Here is a 19,028-nt window from a genome sequence, read left to right on the forward strand (position 1 = left end):
TCTATTCATCATTTAACAAATCCAACATGATGGTCCCACACCCACACATGAATACATGTCCACTCTCTCTGATTCCCATTTGCTAAAAGACATGTAATGAACCCGTTTCCCATCATCTCTGATTCCATTATATGTAAGGAAATAGATGCAACACGAGCACACAGGTTCACTATACATCATTTTGTTGGAGTGTACGTGTCTAGAGAATGATGCAGAAGTGCACATGGCCTCCCAATTAACTTGCTGACTTGGTACCATGAAACCAATATCTGAGAAAGAAGTGAGGGAAAGGACTGTTCTCCCTTTGTCTTCATGTACACCACACTTATGCTTTTGAGTAAACACTAAATAATGAAATAGGGACTACCAACCTTGCTTTTCTACTAAAAGAACTTGCTTACCTTTTTTAAAAAATAGGAATTTGATATTAACAGATGTGCTAAGCCGTTTCAGTCATGCCTAATTTTTTGCGACCCTATGGACTGTAGCCTGCCAGGCTCCTCTGTCTGTGGGATTCTCCAGGCAAGAATACTAGAGTTGGTTGCCATTTCAGGGGATCTTCCTGCCCCAGGGATCAAACCCAAGTCTTGTATGTCCCCTGCACTGGCAGGCAGGTTCGTTACTACTAGCACTACCTGGGAAGCCCATTAATAGATGCACAATACTATATATAAAATAGATAAACAATACAAATAAAGACTTACTATACAGCACAGGGAACTATATTCAATATTTTGTAATAACCTAAAATGGAAAAGAATCTGGCAAGATTATATATATATTTATACATATATATATGAATCATATATATATGAATCACTTTGTTGTACACCTGAAACATTGTAAATCAACTATAATTCAATAAAAAAAATAAAGTAAAAGATACACTGGAAAAAAACTTTAAAATGATGGCAAAAACACAGTAGATTTTCTGCTGGAAAGATAATATGGATTTCTTATTATTTATGTATTTTCTTGCCTAAAACCAGAGGCTCAAAAATAATCCACAGGGATTATTGTTCTGGGTGGAATAGCAATGTCCTGAATGATGTGTTTCCACTCTTGTTGCATCCTATTCTTAAAAAACCTTCAGGATTCATAGCAGCATTATTCACAAGATCCAAAAAGTGGCAACAGCCCAAATGTCCCTTAACTAGTAAACAGATAAATAAACTGTGGTATATGCATACAATGGAAAATTATTCAGCAATAAAAAGGAATGAAGTAAGTCGTTAGAAGAGTAGATCAAGGGGCTTCCCTCGTTGCTCAGTGGTAAAAATCTGCCTGCCAGTGCAGAAGGCATGGGTTCAATCCCTGATCCGGAAAGATCCCACAGGCTGTGGAGCAACCAAGCTTGTGTGCCACAGCTACTGAGCCTATGCTCTAGAGACCGGGAACTGCAACGAGAGAAGCCACAGCCATGAGGAGCCCATACGCGGCAAGTGGCGAGCAGCCCCTGCGCTCCGCAGCTAGAGAAAAGCCTGAACAGCAATGAAGACCCAACACAGCCAAAGATAAAGAAAACTGTTTCTAAGAGACAAGAGTAGATTGTAACAGTTCTCATCATCAGGAAAATGATATGTTTCTATATGAGATGATGGATGTTATCTCATTCTTTTAGAATATTTTTTATGTGGACCATTTTTAAAGTCTTTATTGAGTTTGTTACAGTACCACCTCTGTTTTATGTTTTGACTTTTCAGCCATGAGGCATGTGGGATCTTAGCCCCCTGATTAGGGATCAGGACCCACACCCCCTACATTGGAAGGTGAAGTCTTAACCACTTGACCTGTCAGAGAAGTCTCCAGCTAAATTTTTAGTGAGCCATTTCACAATATGTGTAAGAAAATCCATTATGCCATATACCCTAAATTTATACAGTGCTGTAGTAAAGGGCCTGTTGAGTGATGACCCCCATGTAAAAGAAGGCAGACACACAACTCCAAACTGGTCCATGTCACTTGGTTTTGTCACCTGCCTCGTCTGCTCCTGTGGATGGTGAGTTGAGAGGAGAAACTGTCGAAGAGCTGCAGTGGCTCTCTAGTGGTAAAAGGATTGCAGACAATTTATCTGAGAAAGAATGTGCCAAACAGAAGAGAAGACTAGAAAAAAATATATATATATATATATGTATATATATATATCGGTGCAGCCTATCTAAACACAGGCCTCAAATAGCTCATTTAGTTCCTTTTTATCCCTGAGGAAACTGAGGCTCAGAGAGGTTTGCCCAAAGCCACCAGCAAGGAAACAGCACAGGTAGGACTTAAAATCAGACTTCTGGCTCCAAGATCCCTCTTTTAAGTACAAAGTCAATGATTTCTGCTAGTATGCAGCAGGCTTTGTATGACTTTGTGTCCCGTCATACAGCTGACACTGGGCAGCTAATGAAATCTGGGTTCCAAGTCAGATAGGGTGAAGTGACTCCAGAGATGGATTTTGCAGTCTATACCCTCAATAGGTCATAAAGGTTTAAGCATGTTTAAAATAGACAAAGAGCATTAAAATTCTAAATTCACCTAAAACATAGTTAAATTTATCACAGGATATAAAGTCAGAAGAATCAGCACATTTCACATAGCAACTTCTCCTTTTTGTAAATCTTGAAATCAAACATTCTTGTGGACACAAAATATTTTTCAGTTCTTGTGTGCTATTTAATTCTGTTCTCTAAAATGTATTATTATCTCAACTCTATTCATGAAGTGCTAGCAACAACAACAACAACAACAAAGGCAGGAAGTTGTTGATTACTGAGATCTTTACACTTCACTGTGATAAATTTGATCAAATTATGTATAATAGCAATAGCTAGGATGTAAGATGTAAGATTTATTTCAAATGGACATCCATTAAAAAGTGATGGGAAGAGAAAGCAATCACCATCACAGTATAAAACCTTGGAAATAAATCCTCCAAAGGAATTTCTGGTGCTATCTGGACAGGTCCAACTGGACTGTCTAATCACTTGTTAAATAACTACTGAATTGTTTGTTCTCTTGTTCTTCCAGAAATGTTTTCATCCATCATCAAAAGGCCCTAATTGCAGAGTTAGCAATCTGATGAGCAATCTACTGCAAATTGCAAAGCAAATATGGCCAATTCCAACCAGACTGAAACTATATCATGCCCCAGCTCTGCCCCAGCACCCTCATGATGTGCACTCCTCAACACCACATCTTTTCTCAACAGCCCCATTTTTCGGGGCTGCTGGCTTTTGTGAGGCATCTGTTTCAGCAATTGATTCTCTTTCTCTTGACCACAAGCAATATTTGGAACATCAGCTATTCACCATTTGCTTCACAATGCTAATTTTTCAGTACACTTAAAAAAAAGCTACGCCCCCGGCTCCTTAATCTTACCTATCCAAGGCAATGGCAGGGAAGCTGAGGATAGTCACAGAGCAGAAGACTTTGTGCAAAAACTTGACGACCCTGCAGAAGAGCATGGTGTAGATCCACCAGCAACAGTGAGGACTGGTGCTGAGGATGATGTCGAAGGGCACGCAGACCAGGCTGGCACAAATCCCCGAGCAGGCCAGGTTTTTAATGAACCTGTTGGTGACAGATTTGAACACGGTTGTGCGGCAAGTCGACCATAACACCATGAAGTTTCCTGGCCAGATAGGCAAAAATAAAAACAAAAGAATTTTTAGATAAAAAGAAAGAAGACAGAAAGGAAAGAAAGAGAATGCAGGTTAAAAAAAAAAAAGATTGAAAAACCACATTTGGGAGTTCATTTCAAAGAACTTAAAGGCCATATTATATTATCAATTTATGTGAAATTATTAAATCACTTTCAGATATATCAAAAAGTCTAGAAGAATTTTTAGTGGTGAGTTTTGTTATTTAATTTCAGGCATAATAAGTATTATCATGATGATCCTGTCTCACCTGAGTATAAACAATTGGCTGCTGCTGCTGCTAAGTCGCTTAAGTCGTGTCCGACTCTGTGTGACCCCATGGACGGCAGCCCACCAGGCTCCCCTGTCCCTGGGATTCTCCAGGCAAGAACACTGGAGTGGGTTGCCATGTCCTTCTCCAATGCATGAAAGTGAAGAGTGAAAATGAAGTCGCTCAGTCGTGTCCAACTCTTAGCAACCCCATGGACTGTAGCCTACCAGGCTCCTCCACCCATGGGATTTTCCAGGCAAGAGTACTCGAGTGGGTCGCCATTGCCTTCTCCAAAACAATTGGCTAGGTATTGCTAAATCTCAGCCAGTCTACTCTGTTAAAGCTTGCAAATGACCTCCAGTTACCAAACTCTGCCACAGAAACAGGTCAAAAGACACACACACGTGGCTTACAATTTTCTATTAGCCATGTTTTTTTAAAACTAAAAAGAAGCAGGTAAAATTCTAGTAGAGTATTTTATTGACCCCAATCTATGCTAAACAATATCATTTCAACATGTCATTGCTACTTTAAAAAGTACTAATGAAATATTTCCATTGTTATTTTTGTATCACATCTTTGAAATTTGGCATGCATTTTTAAATTGAAATATAATTAATACATAACATTATATTCATTTTAGGTGTGCATGCTGTACATTTTATTTTATACTTAAACATATTTTCAGTTCACATTAGTCACATTTCAAATGCTTCACAGCCACATGCAGCTGGTGGTCACTGAAGAGGCCTACACTGCTCTAGGTCTTTAGCATCTATAACATACTTGCCTCTCTCTAAGCGTTCTCCTCCTATGGCTTCCACAGGCCCACAGTCTCCTGTGTTTCTCCCACCCTCCCACCTCCCACCCTCCCACCAGGTCCTAGAGGCTCCTAGTCTTCTTCACCAGGCCCTTTCCCATCTTCTCTCTGCAGCCTCTTACTAGGTTAAATTATCCATTGAGATGTCTTGCTTTTGAAACATTAATGACCCTCACATTCACGCCCCAGACTAGACCTCTCCTCTCAGTCTGTTCTGCCTAACCACTGTCCTCCAGAGCCTACACAATCTGGGACCAACCTGCCTAATCTCACACCATGCTGCCCCTGGCTTGCTGGGCACAGTCACACTACTCTTTTTTTCTGTTCTTGAAGCACATCGAGGCTGATTCAGTCTCAGTATCTGGGTACAAGCTTTTATACTGCCCAACAAGGTTCTTGTATGTCTGATTGATTCCTTTTAATCCAGGTCTTAGTACAATTGCTGCCTCCTCAGAGAAGCCTTCTCTAACCATATTTTTATTTTAAACATTCACTGTTCCTCCCTCCACTATACTCTGTTATGATACTGTGGCCTTCTTAGCTTTCATAATTATTCATTTGTTTATTCATTTTCCCTTCATTTCATGAGGACAAAAAAAAATGTCAATCTTGTTCACTATTACAATTCCACTGCCTAGTTCAATACCTAGCACAGAATAGGCATTCAACAAATATTTAGGTGAATGAATTTGTAAAAGGACAAATAACAACTAAAAGTCCCTGCAATAAAATAACCCTTCTGTATTTGGAATATCACAAGAGGCTGTTCTAAGTCAGTAGTTCCCAAACCTTACTATGCATAAGGATTACTATATCAGACACCCTGTCTCACAGTTACAGGTATAGAATTGGAAACTTACATTTGTAACAAGCTGGCCCCAGACTGAAGCTTCAGAACTAACTGCCATGTCTAGCCCTTATCCCCAGGGCCTCACAGGGCCCACGTGCTCAGGTATACCAGGCAGCCTATTCTACTAGGGAGGCTTTCACCTGGTGAGAGAGCCCGGTCCACATGGCCAATCAGTCATGACCCAAGAATACTGCTGCCTCTTGAGTACAGCCACAGAGAATGCCCTCTAATGACCTGAGCTGGCAGCTCAGCCTCACACAGGAGAGCCATGGTACCAGGGGAGGGAATAGCAGAGTTCAGGGCTGCAGCCAAAGTCACCCCAGGAGATGCCTCAGTGCCTCAGATGTTGACATAACTTTCTGTCAAGAGTCTCTCTTCAAATACAATATTCTACAGCTACTTCGTATTTGACAGGAAGAAAAAAAAAAAAAAGGCACTGTGTTTAGGTAAGTAGGCCAGCTGCTTCCAAGAAATTCTCTAACAAACTTTGGTTACATAAGTATGCTGCCTCAGTGAGATGAAATTTGCAGTGGGCATATATACACACGTGTTCAATACAAGAGCTGTTTATACTAATACCACTACCTCAGGCCCATCCAGCTCTGTCACCAAGGTTATAAGCTGAGCAATAATGATGTATTTGAAGCTCCATCTACATGGGGTTTTTTTCCCTGGCCTTTTCCCACTGAAACACAGAATAGGATCTTGCTGAAACATCTTTCCTCACTTAAGTTTTACAGACGGGACTTAAAATCTGCTAACAATCTAATAACAAAACTGCCCACTTAAAGAAATCTGACATGAAGAGAGTGTCATAATATCATCAGTTGTCAATGCTGAGGCCGTCTCCAGTCCACCGGGGGACTTTCTATAAAGACATAAATGAAGACCCTTAGCATTCTCTTTTTCTCTATCACTATTAACCTTTGTCACTTTGTAGGTTACACTGGAAAGCCTTTTCATAGGAAAAGGTCAGTTTTCATTCCAATCCCAAAGAAAGGCAATGCCAAAAAATATTCAAACTACTCCACAATTGCACTCATCTCACATGCGAGCAAAGTAGCGCTCAAAATTCTCCAAGTGAGGCTTCAACCATCTGTGAACCAAGAACTTCCAGATGTTCAAGCTGGACTTAGAAAAGGCAAATTGCCAACAGAGGTCAAATTGCCAACATCCACTGGATCATAGAAAAAGCCAGAGAGTTCCAGAAAAACATCTACTTTTGCTTTATTAACTACACCAAAGCCTTTGACTGTGTGGATCACAACAAACTATGGAAAATTCTTAAAGAGATGGGAATACCAGACCACCTTACCTGCCTCCTGAGAAATCTGTATGCAGGTCAAGAAGCAACTGTGAGAATGGGACATGGAACTATGGACTGGTTCCTAATTGGGAAAGAAGTACATCAAGGCTGTATATTGTCATCCTGCTTATTTAACTTATGTGCAGAATACATCATGCAAAATGCTGGGCTGGCTGAAGCACTGAAATCAAGATTGCTGGGAGAAATATCAATAACCTCAGATATGCAGATGAAACCACCCTTATGGCAGAAAGTGAAGAAGAACTAAAGAGCCTCTTGATGAAAGTGAAAGAGGAGAGTGAAAAAGTTGGCTTAAAACTCAACATTCAGAAAACGAAGATCATGGCATCTGGTCCCATCACTTCATGGCCAATAGATGGGGAAACAGTGGAAATAGTGTCAGACTTTATTTTGGGGGGCTCCAAAATCACTGCAGATGGTGACTGCAGCCATGAAATTATAAGACACTTGCTCCTGGGAAGAAAAGCTATGACCAACCTAGACAACATATCAAAAAGCAGAAACATTACTTTGCTAACAAACGTCTGTCTAGTCAAAGGTATGGTTTTTCCAGTGGTCATGTATGGATGTGAGAGTTGGACCATAAAGAAAGCTGAAAGCTGAAGAATTGATGCTTTTGAACTGTGGTGTTGGAGAAGACTCTTGAGAGTACCTTGGACTGCAAGGAGATCCAACCAGTCCATCCTAAAGGAGATTAGTCCTGGGTATTCATTGGAAGGACTGATGCTAAAGCTGAAACTCCAATACTTTGGCCACCTGATGCAAAGAATTGACTCTTTGAAAAAGCCCCTGATGCTGGGAAGGATTGAAGGCAGGAGGAGAAGGGGACGATAGATGATGAGATGGTTGAATGGCATCACTGACTTAATGGACATGAGTTTGAGCAAGCTCTGGGAATTGGTGATGGACAGGGAAGCCTAGCATACTGCAGTCTATGGGGTCGCAAAGAGTCGGACATGACTGAGTGACTGAACTGAACTGAACTGAGGCTACGCTGAATAAAATATTTTATGTAACAAACAAGAAAATTCACTGCAAACGAGAGAAGAGGGTATGTGCCAACGTCTCTCATCTACACAGTAAATTGTTTTGCAACTCAACTGAAACTAATCTCAGATATCATTTCCTTCATTTTCTAACTCTCTTATCTTTCTCTCTCCCAATTATGAAGGGCACACTTTTTATTGTTTTTTTTTTAATCACACATCTTAGTAGTATGTCTACACTTATGAATGAGAAAACTAGTTTTCATCAAGTTACTATTGAAAAACTTGAGATGGCTGTAGTCACATTTTATCTTCACTTATTTACAAAACTTTAGGGCCATTCCAGTGTTCTTGTCTGGAGAATCCCAGGGACAGGGGAGCCTGGTGGGCTGCCATCTATGGGGGTCGCACAGAGTCGGACACGACTGAAGCGACTTAGCAGCAGCAGCAGCAGGTGGCATCTGAAATCTAACCCCTTTTCCTATTAATAACTACAGCTAAACCTCTATGTTTTGTTCCTTCTCTAAACTACTTCTCTCTCTCCTCACTTAAAAACTGATGCATTTGGCTCTAAGAACCTGAATTAGAAGAAAGGATCAGGTGAGGGACACCCATACTCAAGTTTGATGGGCCACACATTTTATAAAAAAGTGTGTGTGTGTGTACATGAGTACACACATACATGCACACAAATACCTACACAACAACAAAGCAAGAAAATTACATATTTCATCATTTAATCTCCTGAGCACTTTAGATTCTTCTTAGCTTTACAAGGTACTGCTGCTGCTGCTAAGTCGCTTCAGTTGTGTCCGACTCTGTGCAACCCCAGAGACGGCAGCGCACCAGGCTCCCCTGTCCCTGGGATTCTCCAGGCAAGAACACTGGAGTGGGTTGCCATTTCCTTCTCCAATGCATGAAAGTGAAAAGTGAAAGTGAAGTCGCTCAGTCATGTCTGACCCTCAGCAACCCCATGGACTGCAGCCTACCAGGCTCCTCCATCCATGGGATTTTCCAGGCAAGAGTACTGGAGTGGGATGCCGTTGCCTTCTCCATTACAAGGTACACCAAGGGATAATTCAGTATATATTTTAAACAGAATATTCAACCTTGAGATATTTTTTTATTTTAGGCATCCTGTGTTTTAAATCACCCAATCCCTTTTAGAGATGACTCAAGTTTCTGTATCCATTCTTTCTCCCTACACATTCACATTATATTTTCTAATGCTGGAGTCCATGACAACATTCAGTGCCAGGGTTGTGGGCACAGTACCAGTTAGTACACACTCATAACACACATAACCAAAAGGGAAATGAGAGGTAGAACATGATGGCATTGGTTCAAATCTACTCTCCCTGGGACTGCTATTACTCTATCATTCCTCCTCATCTAAATTACAAATCAAGATTTCCCTTTACAAAGTATAACTTGATATCAGACAATGCGTAAAATGACAAAAAAGAAAGTAAAAATTATCGACGCAGTGATAACTATCTGTAAACTTTAAAGTATTTATCTTTCCAAACTCCTGTTTAGATATACAGATATTTTTATTATGCCAGTTGGACCAACTATTCACATGGCTTTTTAGATCTTTTTCCATATCAACCATCTTTCTATGACAATAAATAAAAATAGATTGATATCATCATTTTAACAACTCCATAAAAGCAACAATGCTTCTGTGGTTATACACTAACACTAGTGTATTTTGTCTGTTGCATACTGATGAGCTTTTTAAAGCTGCTTTCAATACATCTCTAGTATACAATGTTGAGTTCAACATCCTTATATATTTAAATTTGGAGGAATTTGACTTATTATTTACTGAAGATAAATTTCTAGAAACAATTTCCAGGTCAAAGAATTTGCACATTATATATATATATATATATATATATATATATATATATATATTGCAAAATGACCCTCCACAAAAGGCATATGAGACCATTGTTTCTACCACATGCTCATAAAAATTCTGTGGTCTCACTGAAATATTTGGAATTTTGCATGCTTCCTCAATCCTAAGATTCATGTTTTCCTTACTTCTAGAAAATTTTCATCCATGGCCTCTTTGAATTTTTGCCCTACCTGTTTTCTCCCTATTATCTTCTTCTGAAATTAACAGACTTATATTAAACTTCATTCTAGTCTCTTAACCTCTCTTTCATGTTCTCCACTTTCCATCAATTTATTGTCTTCTGCAAACTGAAAGCTATTTCTCAGGTTTTCCTTCCATTTTATCAATTCTCATTTCATCTAGAAGTAGTAACAGTATCTTTCTTGTAGCTTATTGGGCATTACACTTTTTGAAATTTATATTTGGGTCTACTGCAAACTGCCTACTCTTTATTTCTAGTGTCTAGTCATCTTACTATGGCTCTGTTCCTTCTTTAATCTATAACCATGCTTTTAAAGTGCTCATAATTTTCTTTTAGATTATTATATTGTTTTTAGTTCTCAACATGTTCATTTTGCCATTTGTTTGCTATATTGGCTCTCTTTTTATGGTTTTCCTCACGTGGTTTTTAATATTCAGTTATGAGCTCATAGTATATGGGGGTTGCTTTTCTGGGGCAGGCTGTAGACCTGGTCATGGAAACGTTTCAAGTGGCTAGCCAAGCACACATTAGTATGTTGCTGCACTTTCATGTGCAAATCAAAGAAAAGGCAGTTGAAGGACCATTCTGAGAAAAGTTTAGTGTCGGGGGTAGTTTTTAACCCTAGGGAGATGCAGGATACTTTAATGACTAAGAACACAAACCCTGAAGACTTCCTCTCATATTCACATCCCAGTTCTACCATTTACTATGTGATCATGGGTGAATCAACTTCCCTGTGCCTCAATTTCACTGTCTGTAAAGTGGACATGATAACAATGCCTATGTCTCAGAGCCATTACAAGGATTAAATGAGCCCATACAAGTAACATACGTACAGCACTTAGAATAGCTTCTTATGCCTAATAACGTGCTATGTAAGGAGATGCGTCACTTGTTACTTTTAGTTGCACAGCGGTTCCCAAGAAAGGTCTGACAGAGAGAGAAAGAGAGGCTGGGCCAGAGGAAAAGAAACCTGGAGCGGTATAGAGAGACAATAGAAGAGGACAGCACCCTGGAGGGACTAATAAGCAGTCAGATATGGGAGACAAGATAGGACTGACTGGCCTGCAGATTTCAAATGGAACACTAGGGTCCACCAAAGAAAAAAATCCTTGGATGGTGCTGGCAAAATCACAGCAGACATCTCGTGGGTTCACAATACTTCCTGGGACTATGTGTTTGGGTATTTGTGACAACTTTAGAGCTTTGTTCTCAGGTGTGTGGGACACACACTGCCTGTCTCTCCTCTTTACTGTCTTCTGGATTCAGTGACTTCACTAAGCCCCTATCTCCCTGGCAGGGAGGGCAGGGGCCACTGCCAGACCTGTTCCCTCCTAGGCTGTCCAGCCTCCATTTGAATCACAAATGACAGGTCTCAGATCAAGGACATCTCTTCTCCAGATGCAGTCTTGCGCCTAGAATCCATCAAGTCTATTATAAGACATTTCAAACAGCCTACAGAAATCTTGCAGGAGCACACAGACATGATATATCTTAAGAAAGCCCCACAGTGAATTAAAAATCATAAAGGGTCAAAGAAACTGAAAACAGAATCAATGATCTTGACATGGTTTCATAAAGAAAAATCTCAACGTAATGATGACTTCTTCATCATGCTTTCAATTCAACTATGTAAACAGTGGAAAACCATCAAGAGAGTATTTGTATCATTTTGGGGAAAGTTTTTTAAATGCTATCTGGCCAATAATAATGATACAAGTAATAAAACAATGATTATAACTATACTTCATTATTTGTTTAAAAACTTTTAAAAACAATAATTACCTACCATCTTCCCAATTAAGTGGACACTACTCATGTGCATTTAGACACACAGGTTGAGCAATTAAGAATTTTATCAGAATTTAAATTTTGGAAAAATTTTATTCAAAATTATTTGGGAAAAAAAAAAACTACAGTTGGCTGTTGAATAAGGCAGAGGTTGATCTGCATGTAACATAGTCAGCCCTCCATACCCACAGTTCCTCCACATCCGTGGATTCAACCAACTGCAGATTATGTAGCACTCTAGTAATCACCACTGAAAAATATCCACATTTAAGTGGACCCATGCAGTTGAAACCCATGTTGTTCAAGGGTCAACTGTATTCAGTTTCTTACCACTTTATTAGAAAGTAAAGGTGTCTCTGAATATCTAAGGGCATTGCTACATTTTATTTAGGTATGATTCAGATGTAGTTTCATTATGAAACTGATTTTTGCAATGAGTTAGTTTTAAAAGAATGTGGCATGTGGTGAGGGGAGGGATGCAAACTTCTCAACATCATATAACCCTTTAAGACCCCTGGCTGCTCCCAGAATTACTATTCAAAGTTGCAGCATCATGATAGAATGAAATTAGCCTAGATATCTAAAGGGCAAATCCATGTTTTTCTCTCAACCCTTTAACCTGCTGCCCAACCAAAACCCTCAAAGGGACCTCCTTTTCATTAGAAAGAGTGAGAGAGAGTGACGGTAAGACAAGATAGGAATAAACAATTCCTCAGAATAAAGAAGGCAAATGGTACCTGGAAAGTTAAAAAAAAAAAAAAAAAAAGACACTGTTAAGCTCTGTGAACCTGGAAACACAAACATTAAAATTGAGTTACAATGTTCACACTTACAAAGGAAAGCTTAAATAGTTCACGAAAAGGATTCTAATTTATTCTGATTTTTAAAGTATTTCTCCATTTAACCTACATGGGTAAATTTCCCAGCACTGGCAAGGTGATAAGTAGCTACTGATATTTTTAAGAATTATGGCTGCAGCAAGAACGTGGAAGAAACAAGCTTGTAGCCAGAGCTCTGTACCTGGTGGTTTTCAATACAATTTGCTCTTCTTCTGAGTCTAAAAGTTTGAGCCTCTCCCTCACTAATGAAGTGTCAATTTGCTATAACTTGTGATTAAACTCTCTGGTATCTGCCCAACTCTTTAAACTGATTATTATTAGCATGAGAAAACTGTTACTTTAATTATCATTAATTTGATTTCAGAAGTTGTTCTAAAATGATACAGAAGGTTCAAATTAAGCAGAAATTGGATTAGCAGGAAGAAGCTATGAAATTAGTTTATTAGAATTCATGGTGAATTTTAAATAATTGCTTTGAATGAAAAGGCTCTTTAGTTCAGTTCTGTTCAGTCCCTCAGTCATGTCTGACTCTTTGCGACCCCATGGACTGCAGCATGCCAGGCTTCCCTGTACATCACCAACTCCCAGAGTTTATACAAACTCATGTCCATTAGATGTCCATTAGAATTAGATGTTTTTCTGGAACTCTCTTGCTTTTTCTGTGATCCAGGGGATGTTGGCAATTTGATCTCTGGTTCCTCTGCCTTTTCTAAATCCAGCTTGAATATCTGGAGGTTCATGGTTCATGTATGGTTGAAGCCTGGCTTGGGGAATTTTGAGCATTACTTTGCTAGCGTGTGAGATGAGTGCAGTTGTGCAATAGTTTGAATATTCTTTGGCATTGCCTTTGTTTGTGATTGGAATGAAAACTGACCTTTTCCAGTCCTATGGCCACTGCTAAGTTTTCCAGATTTGCTGGCATATTGAGTGCAGCACTTTCACAACATCATCTTTCAGGATTTGAAATAGCTCAATTGGAATTCCATCACCTCCACTAGCTTTGTTTGTAGTGATGCTTCCTAGAAACTCTATACAGTCAGCAAAAACAAGACCGGGACCTGACTGTCTCTCAGATCCTTATTGCCAAATTCAGACTTAAATTGAAGAAAGTAGGGAAAACCACTAGACCATTCAGGTATGACCTAAATCAAATCCCTCATGATTATACAGTGGAAGTGAGAAATAGATTCAAGGGATTAGACCTGATAGACAGAGTGCCTGAAGAACTATGGACAGAGGTTCGTGACATTGTATAGGAGGCAGGGATCAAGACCATCCCCAAGAAAAGGAAATGCAAAAAGGCAAAATGGTCCTGATGAGGCCTTAGAAATAGTTGAGAAAAGAAGAGAAGCAAAAGGCAAAGAAAAAAAGGAAAGATATACCCCTTTGAATGCAGAGTTCCAAAGAATAGCAAGGAGAGATAAGAAATTCTTCCTCAGTGATCAATGCAAAGAAATAGAGGAAAACAATAGAATGAGAGAGACCAGAGATCTCTTCAAGGAAATTAGAGATACCAAGGGAACATTTCATGCAAAGATGGGCACCATAAAGGACAAAAATGGTATGGACCTAAAAGAAGCAGAAGATAGTAAGAAGAGGTGGTAAGAATACACAGAAGAACTATACAAAAAGGATCTTCATGACTCGGATAACCATGATGTTGTGATCACTCACCTAGACTCAGATGTCCTGGAATGAGAAGTCAAGTGGGTCTTAGGAAACATTAGCCTAGAGGGATTATTTCTCCAATAAAACAATGCAAGATTATGAAGCCTGAGAGGAACTTTATCTGGAAATTTTATTAACCCTCATGAGCACCAACAATGGTTTTATACCTAGATAAATACCCAGATAAATGAATGAATAAAAGCTTGAAGTTCTATATGTCTCTATCAGAATTTTTTTCTGTGTACTGAGTTTTGTAGGTACATCTATTGATGGCAACTGCCTTTAATCAACAAGCTGAATGCTTACTATCTCCCCAAGCACACAGTGTCAGAGCAGTTTGAGGGAGACGCATTCAAGGATACATCACGCAATACGGTAATTAGTCTAGCAAACGTACACAGAATACTCATGCATTCTATTCTCCTACTCCCTCTCTTCCAGGAACTACAATTGTGCGGTCTGAAAGGGAAAATTATGTTGGAAATATTTCCAAAGAACACAAGAGTAAGATAATTACAGGGCTAAGAAAGGAAAGTGAGCCAAATCCTGCTTTAGTCCATGGGGACCCAGCATGACTGATAAGAAGTACAGGAGTGAGATTCTGGAAATGAGTCTCTTACTCCTCATGAACTGGCACAATCTATGACACTAATGCAGAGTTGAAAATTCCATCCTTTTTTCTTTAGCTAAGTTTGGAAGGAGAGGCAGGAGAATGGGAAAGCCTGGAAGATGAGGAGCAAGAAATGACATTCTAAAATTCTCATAACAGATTTCAGACCACTTCCTCACTGCTGAGGAGGTTCCTTTTGCTCTAGAGTAGACTCTCCTTCACCACTTTCTCCAGTTCCTTCAGGAAAGGAGGAGGCCAGTAGCAGAGGGGTGTTTGTAGAGTGAGGAGCTGAGACTGGGAGAGCCAGAGCAGTAGATGGTACAAAACGTGGAGGCAGCCAGATCCAGTCCAGGGCCAGAGAAACATGGTCAAGGTAGGGAAGGTTCTGGAAGGAAGTGGTGGATCTGAAAGTCAGAGCAAGGTGGAGAATAGAACACACACAAGAAACAATGAAAAGATAAGTTACAGCACACAGCCCATCAAGGCCAACCAACATGAGAAAATGGGATAAATGGTCAGATAAAATACTAGGAATCAAGAGCTCTGTAGGAAGCGGGGAAGTGGCATGTGGGTAACAAAGGAGGAACTTAATAGTTGAGACAGCCTCAATCTGGACTCTGAACTTGGATACGACTCCTTGTGAGACAAGAACTGAACCAACAAGATGTATTTAGGTGCAGTGCGGGTGTAATATGATTTTGGAAATACTTCTAATGAATACGCAGGAATAAAACCTTTCCGAAAGCATATTCTTAAGACTTTTCTTTGTCTCTTTTCCTCTTTTGTCTCCTTCAAGTAGTATCAGAAGATGGAGAAAGAGGAGAAGAGGACAAAATCTGAGAGCAAAATAATAAGGAGAATGATTTCAATTCTATTTATCTCCATGCCAAGTCCTGTTTTTATATGTGCATTTCCCAGTAACTATTTAAAGCAACCTAGGCCTTCTCTTCAGAGAAGGCAATGGCACCCCACTCCAGTATCTTGCCTGAAAAATCCCATGGATGGAGGAGCCTGGTGGGCTGCAGTCCATGGGGTCGTGAAGAGTCAGACACAACTGAGCGACTTCACTTTCACATTTCACTTTCATTCACTGGAGAAGGAAATGGTAACCCACTCCAGTGTTCTTGCCTGGAGAATCCCAGGGACGGGGGAGCCTGGTGGGCTGCAGTCTCTGGGGTTACACAGAGTCGGACATGACTGAAGCAACTTAGCAGCAGCAACAGCAGGCTTTCTCTTCCTGAATCTTCATTAGTCTCATTGCTGAAAACTGGCAAAAGGATTCTTTTCTCTGTATCATGTTCTAAGAATCCAGGATTCATGATTATGGTAATCACAGTGGTACAGGTAAACAGAGAAGGAGAATTCTAATATTTTAGCATTTCATGAATAATCAGCTAGCTTCCAGTTCCTGTTTTTTCCTCTCATATTAGTTGATTTGAATAATACGAGTTATTTACCATGTAATTTTCCTGCTGGTTCAAAATAAAATCAGCATGAAATACTATTACCTTGTTTAACGCACTAAAATCAATGAAGAGATGTGACCTCTTATTTTCCCACTCTAAAACAAAAGGCAGGGGGAAGAATTTTTTATCTTGTGAGACATTGATTTTCCACTTTCTGGGTTAGTAAATTACTGGCTTTCAGAGTGCAGTCAGTGTCATCAATTCAATGTGATTGAAGTAAATAAGATAAAATATAAAATCTGTTCACTTTCAATAATTCCCAGTTTCCATTAGTCTTGCTCCCAACATTTTTCTTATAAAGGTTTAAGCATGCAAACACCATGGATGAAGGCAGAACATTGGCTAGTAAGTATTAGCCAACAAAATTTAATATTACCCCAAGTAAGGAAATAAAAGTGAGCATATATACAATGTCCAGGGAAACAGTGACATGCTACATTTGTTTATTTAATTTTTTTTACCTCACCACGTAGCATGCAAGATCTTAGTTCCTCTACCAGGGATCAAACCCGTGCTGCCTGCACTGGGAGCACAGAGTCTTGACCACTGGACTGCCAGGGAAATTTCTACATTTTTAAATTGTCATTTTTCCAATTAGAAACTCTATAATTCTTTAGCAGGAATAAGAAGGTAATCTACAACACTAAACTGACTTTATATATTCACATGAATGGAAGGAACCTGGAAAAGTCATCTATACTTCTTTGCTTCCATACAAGACTGTGTAAGTCTTATGCAGAGAAAAGCTATTTTTGCTAACTGTTAAGACTTCTGGAAAAAGCAACACCTTCAGACTCCCTATGGTAATCAGCTTCCAAGATGGCCAGTGATCCCCACCTCCTGGTTTTCACAGCCCTCTGTAGGTTTCTCCTACAACTGAATAGGTAAATAATGGGATACAGCAAAATAACAGTGAGACTCCCAAGGTTAGGTCATAAAAGACATCATCACTCTCGTCTTAATCTCTTGAATCATGTGCCTTGGGAAAAACCAGAAGAGTCTGGCCACGCATCACAAGTTTGGCATTTCCTTCCTCTGCTGCTGCTGCTAAGTCGCTTCAGTAGTGTCCGACTCTGTGCAACCCCACAGACAGCAGCCCACTAGGCTCCTTTGTCCCTGAGATTCTCCAGGCAAGAATACTGGAGTGGGTTGCCATTTCCTTCTCCAATGAATGAAAGTGAAATGTGAAAGTGAAGTCGCTCAGTCGTGCCAGACTCTTAGCGACCCCATGGACTGCAGGCTACTAGGCTCCTCCGTCCATGGGATTTTCCAGGCAAAAGTACTGGAGTGGGGTGCCATTGCCTTCTCCATTCCTTCCTCTACCCCTCAGCTTTTTCACAATGAAAACAGCTTCAGTTTATTTCTGAGTGTTTTTTTTTAAAACTAGTACATGGTCACTGTTATAAATTCAAATGGTTCAGAAAAGTATAAGAAGAAAGAAAAATTACCTGGAATCCCACCACCTTATAAACATGATTAATATTCTGGTCATCATCTCTTAATATCTCTCTTTATGTGTATAAACATAGTTTTAAGTAAATGGTATATCACTTGTACATGCTGTCCTTTATGGATACCAGCATGATTTTCTCACTATATAATCATAAATAAATATATACACTGTATTTACAGACATATATGACTATATCACAATTTATTATTTACCCTTTGTGCTCCAAATGGGCATTCACTTGGTTTATAGGTCTTGGCCATTATAAATAATATCACAATAAATATTGAACATATATGCTATTTTCTGGTGTTTTTTTTCTGTGACTTTGATTTCTCATTTCCACCAGCAATGTGTATAGAAACTTTTCCTCCAAAATTTTTGCCTGTGGCAGGTACCATCACTTCTCATTGATCTTTGCTAATCAATGGCTGAGAAGTTATATAAAGACTCAGAAGGGGTAGTCCCTAAGAGCAGTGCCCTAGGCTTTGCGGATAAGACATCTTAGTAGGGCATATTACTTTTCAGAATGGATCACTGTAACATTTCTGGAAACCCATCCAGCCAGTTTGGGATTGAACACTGCTCTAATCCACCGTAAGCTCAGTAACAGATCTACTTGAGTCAAGCAGGCCCTCCTACATCATGCTCTGTCTCCCAGACCATATACACTGCTTCTGTGGGGGTTAGCACCCACAAGAATGTTAGCACGCATTACACTTGCGTGCCTACTCCACTGCATGCCAGATGAGGAAGACAGTGTCAGGAGAGGAAAATAGAAAGAAATCGTGTGCACCAGAGGAAAGCTACAATCCACAACAAGCCAGTCCCCAGAATTGTAGTATAACTCCAATCCAAAAAACATTCATTCTGAGAAAGTCAGAGTAGGATGAGAAATTAGGTAATTGGGAGTGCCAGCTAGAAGCAGAAATGGAAAGTCACTTCTACAAAATTTCACTGGGAGGTGCAGCAGGGGGGACGGGTGTGCCTGAAGAAGTCATGGAAATCCTGCTTCCATTCCCCAGGCCTTGCCCTCAGCTTCCCTTTCATCTGGCTGTGCCTGAGTTATATCATTTTATGATCAGCTGAGGATCTCGGACTCCAGTAAGCATCCTCTGAGCTTGAAGACTGATCTAGAGGCAGAAGAGCCCATGACTGAGCCACCGGGAGCATCATTCCAGATGGACTTGATGGGCAGACCAGGAAGCTAGCTCAGTTG

The 19,028-nt window shown here is 39.9% G+C and overlaps 1 protein-coding gene across 4 annotated transcripts in view; it reads right to left on the reverse strand.

Annotated features, from left to right (window-relative positions):
* The window catches only part of GPR176 (G protein-coupled receptor 176), a 116,291-nt gene that overhangs the window by 4,219 nt on the left and 93,044 nt on the right, over positions 1 to 19,028 (reverse strand). For 2 of the 4 annotated variants that reach the window (XM_027971667.3, XM_042252255.2), the window contains exon 2: positions 3,364 to 3,616. In XM_027971667.3, coding sequence (XP_027827468.2) covers positions 3,364 to 3,616 — 253 coding nt within the window. Of the gene's footprint in view, positions 1 to 3,363; positions 3,617 to 17,025; positions 17,238 to 19,028 lie in introns of those variants that run through there. The other 2 variants (XM_060418587.1, XM_060418586.1) reach the window with 2 other exon arrangements.

Source organism: Ovis aries, chromosome 7 (genome assembly GCF_016772045.2).
Source record: "Ovis aries strain OAR_USU_Benz2616 breed Rambouillet chromosome 7, ARS-UI_Ramb_v3.0, whole genome shotgun sequence".
NCBI lineage: Eukaryota > Metazoa > Chordata > Mammalia > Artiodactyla > Bovidae > Ovis > Ovis aries.